This window comes from Pectinophora gossypiella, chromosome 10 (genome assembly GCF_024362695.1).
Source record: "Pectinophora gossypiella chromosome 10, ilPecGoss1.1, whole genome shotgun sequence".
In the NCBI taxonomy this organism is placed as follows: domain Eukaryota; kingdom Metazoa; phylum Arthropoda; class Insecta; order Lepidoptera; family Gelechiidae; genus Pectinophora; species Pectinophora gossypiella.
In genome coordinates, this window is record NC_065413.1 from 4615321 (window position 1) to 4631738 (window position 16418).

Consider the following 16418-nt stretch of genomic DNA (forward strand, 5'->3'; position numbering starts at 1 on the left):
TACTTATACAGTAATTAAAAAAACTCTTATTTCAGTAGTGAACCTAAAATATACAAACAGAGAGACAAGTAGATATATTTACTAAAGTCATGACATCCCGTGGTCATGGCACTTGCAAGTTGCTTTTTTTTGACGTGACTTATTGTAGATTTGCCGCAAATGGCATTAACTACTTGGCCGGACAAAACTACGAACAGGGTAAACTTCAAACAAGTAAACATAAACAAGCAAGTCATCATCATCACCAGCCCATTAACGTCCCCACTGCTGGGGTACGGGCCTTCCCTATGGATGGATAGGGAGATCGGGCCTTAAACCACCACGCGGGCCCAGTGCGGATTGGTGGTTATTAACGACTGCTAATGCAACCGGGACCAACGGCTTAACGTGCCTTCCGAAGCACAGAGGAGCTCGAGATGAAAACTTTTTTTTGTGGTCACCCATCCTATGACCGGCCATTGCGAAAGTTGCTTAACTTCAACAATCACAGACCGAGCGCGTTTACCGCTGCGCCACCGAGCTCCTCTCAACACACAAACAAGCAAGTAAATAGATACTATTAAAAAGAATGTCTACGAGTAGTTCAGTACAATTAGTGATTACATTTTACGAGTACAATAACTTCAATGCGCGGTAAGAATGACTTTGTAGACTAGGCTACGTTCCTCAAAATCAATATAGATAGCACTGTACAGATTTTTCTTCGTTTAACCTTCTAATTTCATGGATAACAGACATAAGTCGACAAACAAACCGCCGCAACAAACATTCCGTACAAGCTTCGTAACATTTGGCTACGCTGAGCACACATGTCTTGGGCTGGGATCTAGTTCAAAACATTCTTTTTTGTACCTATTTTTAGTGTTGTAATCCCAACCTGTTTTGTGAGCCAAATAAATAAATAAATAAGTATGCATCTATTATCTTCGTTTTTGGGTAAGTAAGTATAAATATTAACCCTTTTTATTACACCCAGGCACAATTAGGTACATCTTCCACCCATTACCTATTATTCTGATCAAAATCTTTATTCATCTTTTTTTTCTTTATTCTTTTTCTTTATTCTTTTTTTTATCTTTTTCTTTATTCCTTTTTTTTAGATAGCAACTAGCAACGTAATTCTATACATAATGTGATCCATATGCTTCTATGCTGTTCTGGGAGCATATAAAAACATAGAACACGTTCAGCTGCTTCTCTTCCCGGGCATGTCGTAAAAACCGACAGAGGGATTGTGTCCTCTAACATGATGGACTAATGTTATGGGCGATAGGCTGATCCCTTATCACCATAAGGTTCATCATATCCATCTTTGGACTTCGTATCAACAGTGGCTGCAAGTTGTCTTTGATTACTTGTGGCTCTGCCCACCCCATTAGGGATTACGGGCGTGAGTTTATGTATGTATGATCCATATTATCAAGCAACATTTCTTTTTATTTAAATGCTTCTGCCAGTATATTGTATTTTGGTATAATTATGTACCCGAGTAATGAGAAAATAGGTTATTATCACGATAAATCTGTACAACGCCATCTATATTGTTTTTGGTGAACGTAGCCTGGAAAGTCCCTCATTAGATCTGTCAAATTACGTCGGCTACAGTTGTGACGTCAGCATAGTGAGATCGGGCCTTAAACCACCACGCGGGCCCAGTGCGGATTGGTGGTTATTAACGACTGCTAATGCAACCGGGACCAACGGCTTAACGTGCCTTCCGAAGCACGGAGGAGCTCGAGATGAAAACTTTTTTTTTTTTGTGGTCACCCATCCTATGACGCGCGTTTCCAGCATATATCAGTCGATATTAGGTCGATCGATTCTTACCTACTTAAATATTGTATTGTACATACCATGTTGTCATAGTATAAACATTTACAGTGTTACTACAAAACACAAACTAAAAATAAACTAGGTTTGAAATAGTATTTCGCGCCACAAAGAAGTCGGATTTTAATGAAACTAACTTGACAAGTCATAAGAATTCTATGCAGAATCTGCGACAGTAGCGCCGCGGCCTTCGGGACTTCTTTCGTATACGGATTATATTTTAAACATAGTCTATCTTTTAGTCTTTGTTTTGTAGTAACACTGTTAGATTTTCGCAGTAAAACCCACCAAAATTATTATTTTAGTTTAAAATCATTATATAACATTCAAATATTCGTAAAATATAGTTTAGCGCCATATATTACATCAACATCATCAGCCCATTAAAGTCCCCACTGCTGGGGCACGGGCATTTCTTATGGATGGATAGGGGGATCGGTAAACCATCACGCGGGCCCAGTTTAAAATTATCATATAACTTTCAACATACATACATACATACAAACATAAACTCACGCCCGTAATCCCTAATGGGGTGGGCAGAGCCACAAGTAATCAAAGACGACTTGCAGCCACTGTTGATACGCCACTGTTTATAACTTTCAAACATCCGGAAAATATAGATTAGCGCCATCTATACATTAACGCGGTTATTATCATAATTAAAACACATAATAACGGGTTCTTACCCCGTTTAAAATAGGGATATGAGACTCCCGATATTTCGACACTGTTGCAAGTGCCATGATCAAAATATCAGGAGTCTCATATCCCTATTTTAAACGCGGTAAGAACCCGTTATTATGTGTTTTAATTATACCTATAATTAACTGGAAAGTAAAAGTGACTATGTTCGTTAATTCCTTCGATAACCAGAGCTAGAGACTAAATCCATGGCTGGTAAGGTGGTCAGTGCAACACAAATCTATACATAATCACAGCATGAAATAAGAAGGCCACCAACCTGACTGCTGCTGCGCCGGGCTCCAAACCACGGGACCGAGATACCTATACCGCCGACAGTTCCTTGTTGTATTCACCAACTTAACACTCAGCTGAGTTGAATTAGGTATTGTCCAACATTAATAACACAATTTCCGATAGATTAAACAGTTTCTTCACAATAAATTCACAGCAAACAAATTATCCGTGGTGAACCCCGTGGTCGGCGCGAACAGAGTGACGCCATATTGGTTTCGACCAATAGCGTGGAATGCCGCGGCTCGCGTAAGTCGAGGCGGCAGATTCAAATTTCAGCCATGAGTATAGTTTGCGTGCACATAATCCTCCCCCCCGAACCAAGGCCTGCCTTGGTTATCAACCAACGAAACCTATGGTAACCTACAAAGCTTCGAAACGGGCCGAAGCAGAATTCCGTTCCCTGTCCTAACTTCTGCTACGCGCGTAACCGAATCCGAACCAGGTAAAAGACGCAAAATACGAGCGCGTTTCCACTTTAGAGGAGGATAGTTGTCCTCCTTAATCAAAACTAAATCACCGACCTTAGGAGCTTCCGAATGCGAAGTCCATTTAGTACGTTGTTGCAACGTATGTAAGTATTCACCACGCCACCTAGACCAAAAATGCTGAGTAAGTTTTTGAACTTGGTGAAACCGTGACAACCGACAAATATTTACTTCCTCGAACGGACGTTCAGGCAATGCTACCAGAGGTTGACCGATAATAAAATGTCCGGGTGTTAATACTTCCAAATCCGAAGGATCCGCACTCAAAGGGCAAAGCGGGCGAGAATTCAAAACCGCTTCCACCTTGGTAAAAAATGTGGTTAACTCTTCAAAAGTGAGCCGTCTCTCACCTAAAACTCTATTCATGTGAGTCTTTGCAGACTTAACTGCCGCTTCAAATAGTCCCCCCATATTTGGACTACTTGGTGGGTTAAAAAGCCAAGTAATGTTACTTTTTACTAACTCACGTTCTAAATCCGCATGATGACCCTTTAAATAAACATAAAGATCTTTTAGATACTTATTTGTCCCGACGTAGTTTGTTCCACAATCGGATCGCATCAAAGACGGTATTCCTCTCCGCGATGTAAACCGAGTAAAAGCCGCAACAAATGCCTCAACCGACAACTCCGAGACCACCTCTAAATGCACTGCCTTAGTGCTCAGGCAAACAAAAATACAGAGATAGCATTTTAATAACCGAGCATTTCGTAAAGAACTGCTTTTTATCATAAACGGTCCGGCGAAATCAGTACCGACACCTTCAAATGCACGAGAACACCTAACACGATCAGGAGGCAAGTCCGCCATGAAAGGCTGGTCTAAACGAGGCTTAGCCTTAAAGCATTGCACACACCGAAACGTGACAGTCCGTGTCAACCGACGGACAGAAAGTATCCAGTAAGTCCGAGATAAAATAGCCGATAACGCATTGGAACCGACGTGACAATAAGTTTTGTGGTAATATTCCACCAAAAGTAAAGTAAATCTATGTTTACTTGAAAGTAAAATAGGATGACGAGCTGAATAGGGTAAACCCGAATGTCGAATACGCCCTCCAACACGAATCACTCCGTCACTATCCAAAAACAAGTTTAATTTCCTTAAAGAATCTCGTATAGGTTTTCCCAACCTTAATGCCGAAATATGTTCATTAAAATCTGAATCCTGAACCGACCGAATTAAATAATTTAACGCACTACGACGTTCCGAAACCGAAATATTTTTACCGAAATTACGACGACACCTTTGTCGACAATTCTTAATAAACCGAAAAACATATGCCGTGACATTAACTAACTTGTCGAACGAGCTATACCGACCGAATAACAAACCTAAAGTTTCATTACAGACAACGATATTGGTAACGTGTTTCGCACGTAGTCCAGGTAAATCCATAGGAACTTCAGTCTTATCACTAGGCCAAAGCTCACGTGGTTGACAAAGCCACTCCGAACCCCACCATAGAGGGTGCTCCACAAGTTGAGCCGCGGAGGCTCCCCTAGATCCAATATCTGCACAGTTCAACCCACTTGAAACATGTCTCCACTGAATTGGTAAGTTGGCATTGTTAATCTGAGAAACTCTGTTGCCTTGAAAAACTTCTAATTTGTGTGGGGGTGTCTTTAACCACGCCAACACGATGGTACTATCACACCAACCAATAACTTCCGAAAATTCAATAGAAAGCTCGCTCAACGCAGAGAAAACGTGATGTAGGAGAGAAACAAGAAGTACTGCGCCACTGAGTTCTAACTGTGGTATAGTCATTTTGCTTTTTAGAGGGGCAACCCGAGACTTAGCTATCACTAACCGAACCGAAACTTCTCCGTGAATATTCTCCGACCGTAAGTAAACTGCAGCCGCGTATCCCAACGACGACCCATCGCAAAAACCATGCAAGGAATAACTGACGTCATTAGCAGACTTCAAGCACCGTGGAATTGAAATTCTCTGTAAATTCGGTAGATCCGAAACAAGATCATTCCACTTCTTAACCAAGTGTTCAGGGGCTGGAGCGTCCCACTCCACACTCTTAGCTCCGTCACTGAGCAGCTCTTGTAATAACAGTTTGGCTCTAAAAACCACCGGACATATCCATCCCAACGGATCAAAAAGTCTAGCCAAGGAAGAAAGTATACTGCGCCGAGTAACTGGCGACTGCTCCGAAGGTAAATTATTTACCCTGTACGTAAACGCATCCGATGAAGGGTTCCACTGAATTCCTAAGACCTTAATAAAACCGAAAGTGTCTTTATCCTCAAAACAACGAGGTGTCTCGCAGAAATCCTCAGGAAAATCAGCGAGCAGCCGAGGTTCATTCGACGACCACTTTCGCAGCTCATAACCTGCCGTCTTCATCAGCTGTATCAACTCGTCTCTAATTTCCTGTGCTTCCTCAACCGTGTCTGCGCCTCCATTAAGATCATCAACATAAGAATTATTTATCAGTAACTTCGCAGCCCTGGGAAAACGTTCCTGCTCATCAGCAGCCAACTGGTGCAAGCAACGTATCGCTACAAAGGGACTCGACTTAAGACCGTAAGTATTTGTAGTAAGTTCAAAAATCTGAATGGGATCAGCTGGACTTTCCCGCCATAAAATCAATTGATACCTACGATCCTGGGGATGGATCCAGGTCATCCGAAACATCATCTTTACATCAGTGGTAAACACCACCCGAGGTAAACGGAAATTTAAAATAATTTTAGTTATATCATTTTGTAACCTTTCTCCCGAATACAAACAATCGTTAAGACTAACCCCAGTAGTTGTATTAACACTACCGTCGAAAACAACCCGAATCTTATCCGTGTCACCAGACGTTTTAAAAACACCATGGTGCGCTAAAAAGTAATGTTCCTGTTCCGAATTAATATCAAACTCCGAAAGTTGCATATGTTTTAAATGAATATATTCCGGAATAAATTGAACATATTTTTCTTTGAACTTAGGCTGAACCCGCATTCGCCTTTCCAAAGCCATAAACCGCCGAATAGCAACCTGCGCGGAATCACCCAACTCCGCGTGATTAGGTATCAATGGCAACCGAACCATATATTTACCATCCGAACACCGAATAACCGAACCCGAAAATAACCGCTCACAATCAACATCGCAAGGATCCCTAATTTTAATCTTGGGCGGCTCCTCCGACTTCCAGAACCGCTCAACCGCGTCCACCAATGAGACACCCGAAAAAACATCAATATTCCGATTCCGACAAACAACATTATTATTATAATTGCCCCGTAATGGCCCGAAAATAGCAAAATCAAATATTGTATCAATGGCATAAGGTCCACCCGGCCGTAAAGTGACCCTATTCCCTTCTACAATTTCACCGAGAATATCACAACCGAAAATAATATCGACCTTCGATAAATATCCGAAACCATCATCCGAAATACGTAAATTATCCGAAATACCGAGCCGACTAGCCACATAAGTGGTAGGAGTTTTCAAAACAACCGCATTAACCGATAACAAAATATTATTTCTTTCCGACCGAAAATTAATAGTAACAATATAATTACTATTCGAAGCGTGAGTGCCACCTACACCCAACAAAGGAGTCACAGAGTAATGTTTTTTCAAACCGAGTGAATTAACAAAATCGCTACGAACAACCGAAACCTGTGAACCGAAATCTAATAATGCCCTTGCCTTAACAAGCTCCCCATTACCCGATAAAACATTAACAATAACTGTAGGTAAAATAACATTATCTTGTAAAGTAGGCATAGAAGAAACATTACTCTGCGCTAATTGCTATTCCGATTGAACAGAATAACCCGACGGCAGCGCGTGACCGACAACTGCCGCGCTATCCGCGCCCGAACCACAAGCGAAACCGCCCGGCCTCACGTCGTGCGCCTGACCGGGGTGGCCAGACATCACAGTATGCACCATACGCTCGTTACGGGTGCTCTGATTAAAGTTTTTATTATATGAATTATTATTTTGAACGTGTGCACCTTTTGCCGTCCGAGCACTAGGCTGCATATCTAACGTACATATTAATGTATGGTGACCGAGGTTACCACACCGCCCGCAAGGAACATGACGGTTACAAGAAGACGCCGAGTGTTGGCCGAAGCATTTGAAGCAAAGCCCATTATTGCGTATCCACATTCTACGCTCTCCAGAAGAGCCGTTTTTAAATTTATAACAAATGTCAATATCATGACCCGCGATTGAGCAAAACGCGCACCTATGTTTAGCGTCCGTGCTGTACGGAGCTACCGAAATCGAATTAATATTTTTTGTTTTGGGAACCTCAGAATTATTGCAACCTGAAGTCGTTGTTTCAAGCAAACTACACTCATTTTGTAAAAATGTCGTTAAATTTTCAAATGTCGGTAAATCACACCTTAATCCGCCGTACTTTTGTTCGAACCGAGTCCTAATGTCAATAGGCAATTTAGACAAACTGATATGCACAAGCATATAACACCAGCTGTCCACAGGTAGACCTAATCCTTTCAAAGCCCGAGTCGACTCCAGTAACGGGTTCAAAATACTCGTACGCAACGTGTTTACCTTTTTCAATACCGGAATATTCAAAATACGCGATATATGCGTGTCCGCGAGCAAGCGTTTGTTGTCATACCGTGCTTTCAGAAGCTCCAAAGCCGTATCAAGAGATGAATCCACCATAGGCAAGTGTTGTAACATTGACCTTGGTTCCTTTTGCAAATGAGAGAACAGGTAATGAAACTTCTCGGTTTTTGAAATGTCTGTACGAGACGACACTAGCGAATTATACAAACTTATAAAACTGCACCATGTAAATAAGTCACCATCAAACGTTTGCAAATTAATTTGCGGTAGGCGAGCAAACGGCGCACTAGTGGTAGGTATGTAAGTACCCTGTGAGTGTGGATGCTCCATCGCCTTGGCTTCCAACTTGTCATATTGTAAAGTCGCGCATTTATATTGTTCGTCATACTTTGCAACTACTTCCGAATCGGTTACAACCTCCAGTAAACATTCATAGGCCTCCGTTAAGTTATCAAAATGAGAAGTTAACTTACGCAAACGCGCTAATTTTACACTTGAGCTAAACTCCGATGAATCAATCATATCAATTGTATTTAAAAACCAATCGCATTCTATTTTGAATTTTACTTCAAACTTTTTCGCCATGTTGAATTATTTTATTCAACAACGAAATAGGTACCTACACAAAAATAGAAAGTGGCGCGACACAACCGATAAAAACCGAAATACGCCGAAAATACAAATCTGTACCTATAAGTACAACCGAAATAAGATAAAATAAATCCGAAATATTGTTATTTTAACCGAAATAACACCGAGAAAATTGTTTAGAACCGAAACCGAGCAGAGGTCAGTGACCGAAACCGAAAAAACCGAAAATATGTATATGTACCTATAAGTACAACCGAGATAAGCTAAACTAAACCCGAAATATTAGTATTTTAACCGAAAAAACACTAAGAAAACTGTTTTTAATAGGTAAATACCAATAAATAAAACCGACCGACCGAATGTCACGTGACCTACCATCCGAGCGACAAAGGACCAAAATATGTTCGTTAATTCCTTCGATAACCAGAGCTAGAGACTAAATCCATGGCTGGTAAGGTGGTCAGTGCAACACAAATCTATACATAATCACAGCATGAAATAAGAAGGCCACCAACCTGACTGCTGCTGCGCCGGGCTCCAAACCACGGGACCGAGATACCTATACCGCCGACAGTTCCTTGTTGTATTCACCAACTTAACACTCAGCTGAGTTGAATTAGGTATTGTCCAACATTAATAACACAATTTCCGATAGATTAAACAGTTTCTTCACAATAAATTCACAGCAAACAAATTATCCGTGGTGAACCCCGTGGTCGGCGCGAACAGAGTGACGCCATATTGGTTTCGACCAATAGCGTGGAATGCCGCGGCTCGCGTAAGTCGAGGCGGCAGATTCAAATTTCAGCCATGAGTATAGTTTGCGTGCACAGACTAAATCATAAAGGTATTCTTCAAACAAATAGTGCTGATAACACGAACAAACGCTCGTGGCGGGTCGTTATATTAATTCGCTAATGAATCATAACAAAGCTCCGTTATCAGTGTATTATGTTTGCAAAGAGCAATAAAATATTATCACTACCTATATTAGCGTGGAACGTTCAGCTAATTAATCTTCGGTAACTTTGTTTCAGTTACAATTAATGGTCGTGGTGGCATGTTTTACGTTGTTCAAAATACGAATTCATTACACGAAAATATTCTATGACTGTATAGGACTGAAACGCCTTTTATAATTTATCTTTGGACCCGTCCCTGACGCCTCTACCACTTCTGACTTAGACATTACAGGCAACCAAACACAAAACATAATACAATACGGTGTACAGTCATGAGCAATATAATGTACCCACTTTAGGCCTTTGTCGCACTAACATATTTGACATTTAGTGAGACTTACAGTTCAATTTGTCAAAAAAGTTAATGTGACATGGTACCAAAGTGTATACATATTAATGCTCGTGACCGTACATAAATACAACATTCGCGCACAAAAAAATCGACAACTCCTATCTTTGCCGCACCATTAAAAAGTGGAACGGGTTGCCGGCTCAAGTGTTCCCTCTTTCTTACAATATGGGGTCCTTTAAGCGAAGCGTGAAGAAGCACCTAGTAGGCCAGTATGGTAGTCACAACTGATTCGAAACTGACTCATTGCGTTGCTTTTCAGTTACTACTGCAATTATGGCTTCTCTATGTTTACCATCAGGCATAGTTGAGCCAACATACTTGGCCAATCTAAAAAATATTAAAAACAAAGTGACAAGAAAATATAGGTACACCCAATAGTTACATAAAATAAACAGCCTATATAACATCCAAATACATCCAATACATTTGTAATACCTATATACCTTACTACACATGATTCCTTATGCAAACAGTTAAACCACTCCTTTTGGCCTCGCCGCAGTCGAAACATAAAAGTGAGTCAATATTAAGTTTAATTTAGCCTAAAAATACAAGTAAGTAGGTACATACTTAAATGTTATCTTTTGACTCAACATCTCGGAATGAACTCATACTGATTAGATAAAAGATATTACAGGGATAGCAAACAGACAGTCAGTATCTATCTATACATACAAACGCGTCTATTTTGGTAAGTATTTTGTATTGGTTTCTAAGAAATAAGTTTTATTCAACATCATAGACTAGTAATTTTATGGGCTACGGATTAGCCTAGCATCGTACGCTTCATTATACTCATCTAAGATTATACCGAATAATTAAAAAACATAATAACGGGTTCTTACCGCGTTTAAAATAGGGATAGGTATGAGACTCCCGATATTTCAACACTGTCAATCCCGTGATCATGGCACTTGCAACAGTGTCGAAATATCGGGAGTCTCATATACCTATTTTAAACGCGGTAAGAACCCGTTATTATGTTTTAATTATGATAACCGCGTAAACTTAAAACAATTTGTACCGAATAGTCTCCTCTAGCACAGTCCCCCGGGGTTAGAACTGCCATCGCTAAAATCCCTTCCCAGTTGTCCACTCCTACCGCGGAGTGTATCTTCTCTCTTTCCTTCTACATAAAACAGTTGTTTATCTGTTTGTTACTTCACATATATTATGGTTGTTACATTCTTATAGAGGAGCTCGGTGGCGCAGCGGTTAACGCGCTCGGTCTGCGATTGTTGAAGTAAAGCAACTTTCGCAAAGGCCGGTCATAGGATGGGTGACCACAAAAAAAGTTTTCATCTCGAGCTCCTCCGTGCTTCGGAAGGCACGTTAAGCCGTTGGTCCCGGCTGCATCAGCAGTCGTTAATAACCATCAATCCGCACTGGGCCCGCGTGATGGTTTAAGGCCCGATCTCTCTATCCATCCATAGGGAAGGCCCGTGCCCCAGCAGTGGGGACGTTAATTGGCTGATGATGATGACATTCTTATAGCCCATATTTGATGTCCATCAAAAATTATGATAAACTGCCTAACATATTAAAAGAAAAATGACAAAATGTTAAATAAAAGATCTTCTAAATAATAAATGTTACTACAGCTCTAGTGTATACCTAAATGATACTGATGTTACTATTTGAAAAGCTTCCTTCTCTCTTTAAACTTCTATTTTGTTGTGACAGAAAGGGTCTGTGATGTGAAACTCATATGTAACTTACAAACTTGTAGGTACACCATCATAGTATGCAAATAAAGAATATTGAATATTGACAACTGAGAAAATTCCCAGTTGTCACCTCGGGGGACAGCACTAGAGGGGACTACTGGAAATAATCCGCAAGTTTACTTCTAGTAATTTCATCTACCCCGATATGGAGTAGAGCTCCAACTGTTTGACTATAACGTAAAATGACGAAGATTTACGATTATAATTATTTCTTTCTTACTTCATTATCAGAAAAGAAAGTGTTAAAAAACCTGTAAAGAGTGTGTGTTCATAAACTTTCGTTCCGATAAGGAGCAGAGGTAAATTTTAATTTAATTGATCGTAAAACGTCGTCAATCACGTGTACCATTGGCGTCATTTAAACGTAAGTAGGTATACCTATTCTACCCATATTGAGAAATCCTATTAGGAAATTCGAATATTAACTTTTAAACGAACTGATTCCGCAGAAAGTTCCATTTTCAAATTTTTATTTATCTTTATTAGTTTAATTTTATAATTTACTTAAAGCAAATAACCCTCTTAACAAATTTTATCGATTAATTTTATTTAACTTTTGTACTATGATTAATAAAGAATTTTATTTATTATATACTTAATTTTTTTAATTTCGTCAGACCAAAATATCAACACAATATTACTTAAATATAAGCAAGTACAATTACTCAACTATATTTAAACCAGGGAACAAAGATATGGCGACTATTTAAAAATAAAAAATGTCGGATTCAATAAAGGAGCTAGCCAAAAGTTATGAAGAGAATATCCGGAGAACTCACTCCCATCACCCGCGAAGCATTGGTTTGTATCAATTCTTTACCTATTACAAAGTAGATACATATAACGTAATTATTAGTATATATATTAAATTATTATAGTACTACCACACAGAGATAATCTCAAAACTGCGGGTCGGAATCCCGTCGCAATCACATAATTATTCGATGTAGATTTCTCTTTACGAGTTTTCCCTACGCCCGGGTAGTGCTACTTATAAAACGAAAACCATTTTACCGTAATACTAAGCACTTACCAATATTAAACTCTGTCTATTAAGTACCATCTTCATTTTGTATGACTAGAGACAGAACATTGCTCCAGTCCGTACGTCAAATATTCGTCACGACAATTTTCCTTATAACAGGAACCAATGTTTTTTCCTGGATAATTTCCCAGTTGACTCCACTTGCAGCTAACAGCTGAAACATTCATTCATAAAAACATCCGATTTGTCACACAATGAGTTATCCAATGGGGAAATGTCTCAGGTATTCATTTCTAGTACCAGTAAAACGTTTGGAAGAAATAAACGTTTTTTTTTTATTGATTATTATTACATAATAATTAAAAACGTGGGAATTAATTTTTATGTACAAAAATTCGAGACAGTGCGGGTATCACTTATGCAATTGCACATATCAGGAAAACATAACACATTTGGACTTCAGTAATCGGTTTCTGTGATCCTACTCGTTTCTGTGAAGTGATAAACTCTTTTGCTGTTGGTTTTCCGAAGAAAATAAAATAAAAAATTAAACTGTATAATTCGGATTTGCCTACTTAGGCTTATCTAGACTTAAAAGGTACGGCGTTCAACGAACTTCCTATAATTTAAATACCTACTTATCTACTTTTCCATAACAATTATATCATCTATTGATATAATTATTATCCGTTGGTCCCGGTTACTTACTGATGTAACTACGTAGTCGTTACATGAGTCATGTCTGGGGCCTTTGGCGGCTCAATAATAACCTTGCCACCAGGGTTGATGGGGTTGGTAATCCACCACACAACCAACACGATAGAAGAAGATGGTGGATTTTTGTACCCGAGATTTCATAGATTTAATTTATACCTAAACTAACAGAGATAACAGAGACTAGCTATAAAGGTTTGTCCCGTTTACGCAAGTTTGACCATTGGGAACTTGACCCTATAAATACCCAAAGGTTTCTACAGGTTTCCAATTCCCATGTTAACCAAACTTTACCATTCTTCCAGGGTTGTTCCCGATCCCAGAGTATCCGGAATTCGAGTCGGGCCAAGGCATGTGGTCTGCGGCCCTGGACGCTCTCCTGACGACCCTCCGCTACCTCGCACCGGCAACGTTACTCACCCTCTTCTGGGGCCAACAGAGTTTCCTGTTCAAGCTCTTGAAGTGCATCGATTCCGCTTTTAGGGCTGGTGAGTATTATTTTGCCTAATATCTTATCAAGCCTTTTATGTCCCAATGTTTTTTTTCTCTATGATATAATCTCATAGGTACCGTCGCTGATAATCTAGGCCTGTGAAGGTTACTAGGTAGGTACTTACGCAGTGTAACATACACACAGTTGAGATTGATAATTTTAGAACACGAGAAAGTTATTATTACTTTTCATCTCCCTAGCCTTATTCCGTTTCAGAGTCTACCTAATCTGAACATTTGTTAGGTCCGATTTTTTACAGAATCGACCCGTCTGACCTTCCAACCCGCGAAGGGAAAACCAGCCCAATACAAGCTAGGTCACATACCTCCGAAACGCATTTAGCGGGATAAAATATTTTCCTTAACCGCCGAGACCGTGATCGTCATTTATGATCCAAACATGAATTCGAAAATAATTGGTTTTGGTTCAACAATTCCGGAGAAAAGTATTATTACTATTGGCTTTATCAATTATCTAAGTAACAGTAAAGGAAATGCGATGGAAATGCCTAATCCATAGGTTGTTATTGTTCTTATCATCTCTCAACCGATACCTGATGCGAAGGTCATAAAGTCATAATAAATATACTTACCTTACCTACCTTCTACGACGGTCAAAAGGTAACATAAGCAATGCGAGAAAATATTTCATAAGTAAAGCACAATCTGTGCCCTTTAGCTACAAGTGTATGTAGGTACTTTAATTTCACGCATGACAAAGTCATATCTACTGCAAATGTTTGTTTTACTGTGCGTATGAAATCCGAGATTTGAATTTCTTGAATATTCCACGTACAAAGCGGTCATGGTACGGTAAACTCAGATAGGTATACTTTACCAGCTGTATCGCATACGAATGACTTTAGAACTTCTCGCTTATAATTACCTACATGCATGTACAATCAAGCTTATTAGGGATTATAGTCGTAGGTATATTGATTCATCATCATCATCAATGTAAGAGCCACGCTCTTGGCGGTGCAGCATTTTCCATGCTACTTTTTTAGGGAAAAATAGGGCAGTGGTTTCCCTCTTGCCTTCCGCCCCGCAGTACTCCGTCTGACGCAAGTGGGATGGCGCCCAGAGTAGGTATATTGATAACTTCTATGCAAAATTGGAAGCATAGAATAACAAAGAACGCGTTCAGCTACTTATGTTCCACATGTCGTAATAAAAAAATAAGACCCCAAAATAATATAACAAAATAAAAAAGCTAAAACCCGATTACGGAAAAATGACGCTCTAAAAGGTATGAAACAAGAACATAGCTTGGTACCTATCACATCACCAGCCCATTAACGTCCCCACTGCTGGGGCACGGGCCTTCCCTATGGATGGATAGGGAGACATGGATGTTTGGTCTGGTCCTATATTTCTCTGAAATTCTTCCGAATGATGTGTGAGTCCTATCTTCGGAAGCAGTCATCTGCGCAGGAATACTTTTAGTGCATAGGCGGGTGCGCGATGTTTAGGAGATAGCCTTGATCGCATGCCGTGGTTAAGATTGGTTGTTTGTTTTACCTGTGTTGTTACTTGTGACTCTGCCTACCGCAATAGGGATAACGTGCGTGAGTCATATATGAATGAAACATTCTAAGGTTTTCTTTTCATCCCAATTGAAGCATGAAACGAGTAACGATACATATTACATGATTACTCACACTGCATACTAATGACTATTGACTACAATTTCTACCTTGTAATTCGATGAAAGATAAAAATTCACGTGTAAATTCGAATTTCGAAACTACACTTTCGAAGAGATAATTTATGTTTTACGACACCGTAATAAAAAAAACATACTAGTGATTTTATGGATTTTCTGTTATTGTCATTTACTCTACTCTTTTTTTTATTTTTGACGTGACTTATTGTACATTTACCGCATATGGTATTTAACTACTTAGCCGGAGGAATACACATGACTACTCTGATAAAATCATCTACTCTTTTCTAAACTCACGCCCATAGCATAGAATAACGAATAATACTACGTATAGAACGGCAACCTCCGCTCCTCACCAGCGCAGCGGCCCCCCTCAGTCTTACTTTGGGCTTCAATCGTAAGGGCGTCATAAGTCACACACACACACACAGATGCGCGTATACGATAACGTCAATGTGTAGTGTCCGTATAAAAAGAGGTTTTTTGTTTGAAGTGTCCTGGGTGTGCTCATAGTGAAGTGGACACTCCATTGCTCATATTTATTTAAACGCTCGCCTTTCATGTTTGAAAATATACACCCATTTCACGGAGCACATCAGAAGTTGCCATTTGCAAGATGAGACAGGTATATTTCCGCGAGTGAGTACGCGAGCGATTTAAAATTACGAGCCCAGACACATTTGTTTTTATGATGCACTCTACTAGAAGGACTAGGTGGCAATGATGATGGACGGTTTATAGACCTGTAAAACGCACATCATGTTGGACACTACTCTTCATTAGACTGCATCTTCCAAGTTTAGAGCTTCTTGCTATGCTTTAAGAATTGTCTTAGCGGCACTTTATGACAACCGTTTTGACGTTTATTCCGCTCATCAAGTTTAATATTAGTTAATAACTACGTTATAGGAGTAGGAGTAGTTACTACTACTTCATTGTGTTCATCAAGTTTCGTGTTAATTTTTAATAAAATTGACGAAGCGAATTAAAAATAATAATAAAAATACAAAAAAGCATGCATTTTGCGATGGAAAAATCCACGTGATATTAACTCAGAGTAATGAGCTGAA

At 39.6% G+C, this 16418-nt stretch overlaps 1 protein-coding gene across 4 annotated transcripts in view; it reads left to right on the forward strand.

Annotated features, from left to right (window-relative positions):
- LOC126370193 (uncharacterized) overlaps positions 1–16418 on the forward strand; it is a 63438-nt gene that overhangs the window by 40634 nt on the left and 6386 nt on the right. For 3 of the 4 annotated variants that reach the window (XM_050014953.1, XM_050014955.1, XM_050014954.1), the window contains exons 2-3: positions 12176–12292; positions 13496–13678. In XM_050014953.1, the coding sequence (XP_049870910.1) occupies positions 12211–12292; positions 13496–13678 (265 nt within the window). In that variant the 5' untranslated portion in view covers positions 12176–12210. The remainder of the gene's footprint in view (positions 1–12175; positions 12293–13495; positions 13679–16418) is intronic. The other variant, XM_050014956.1, reaches the window with a different exon arrangement.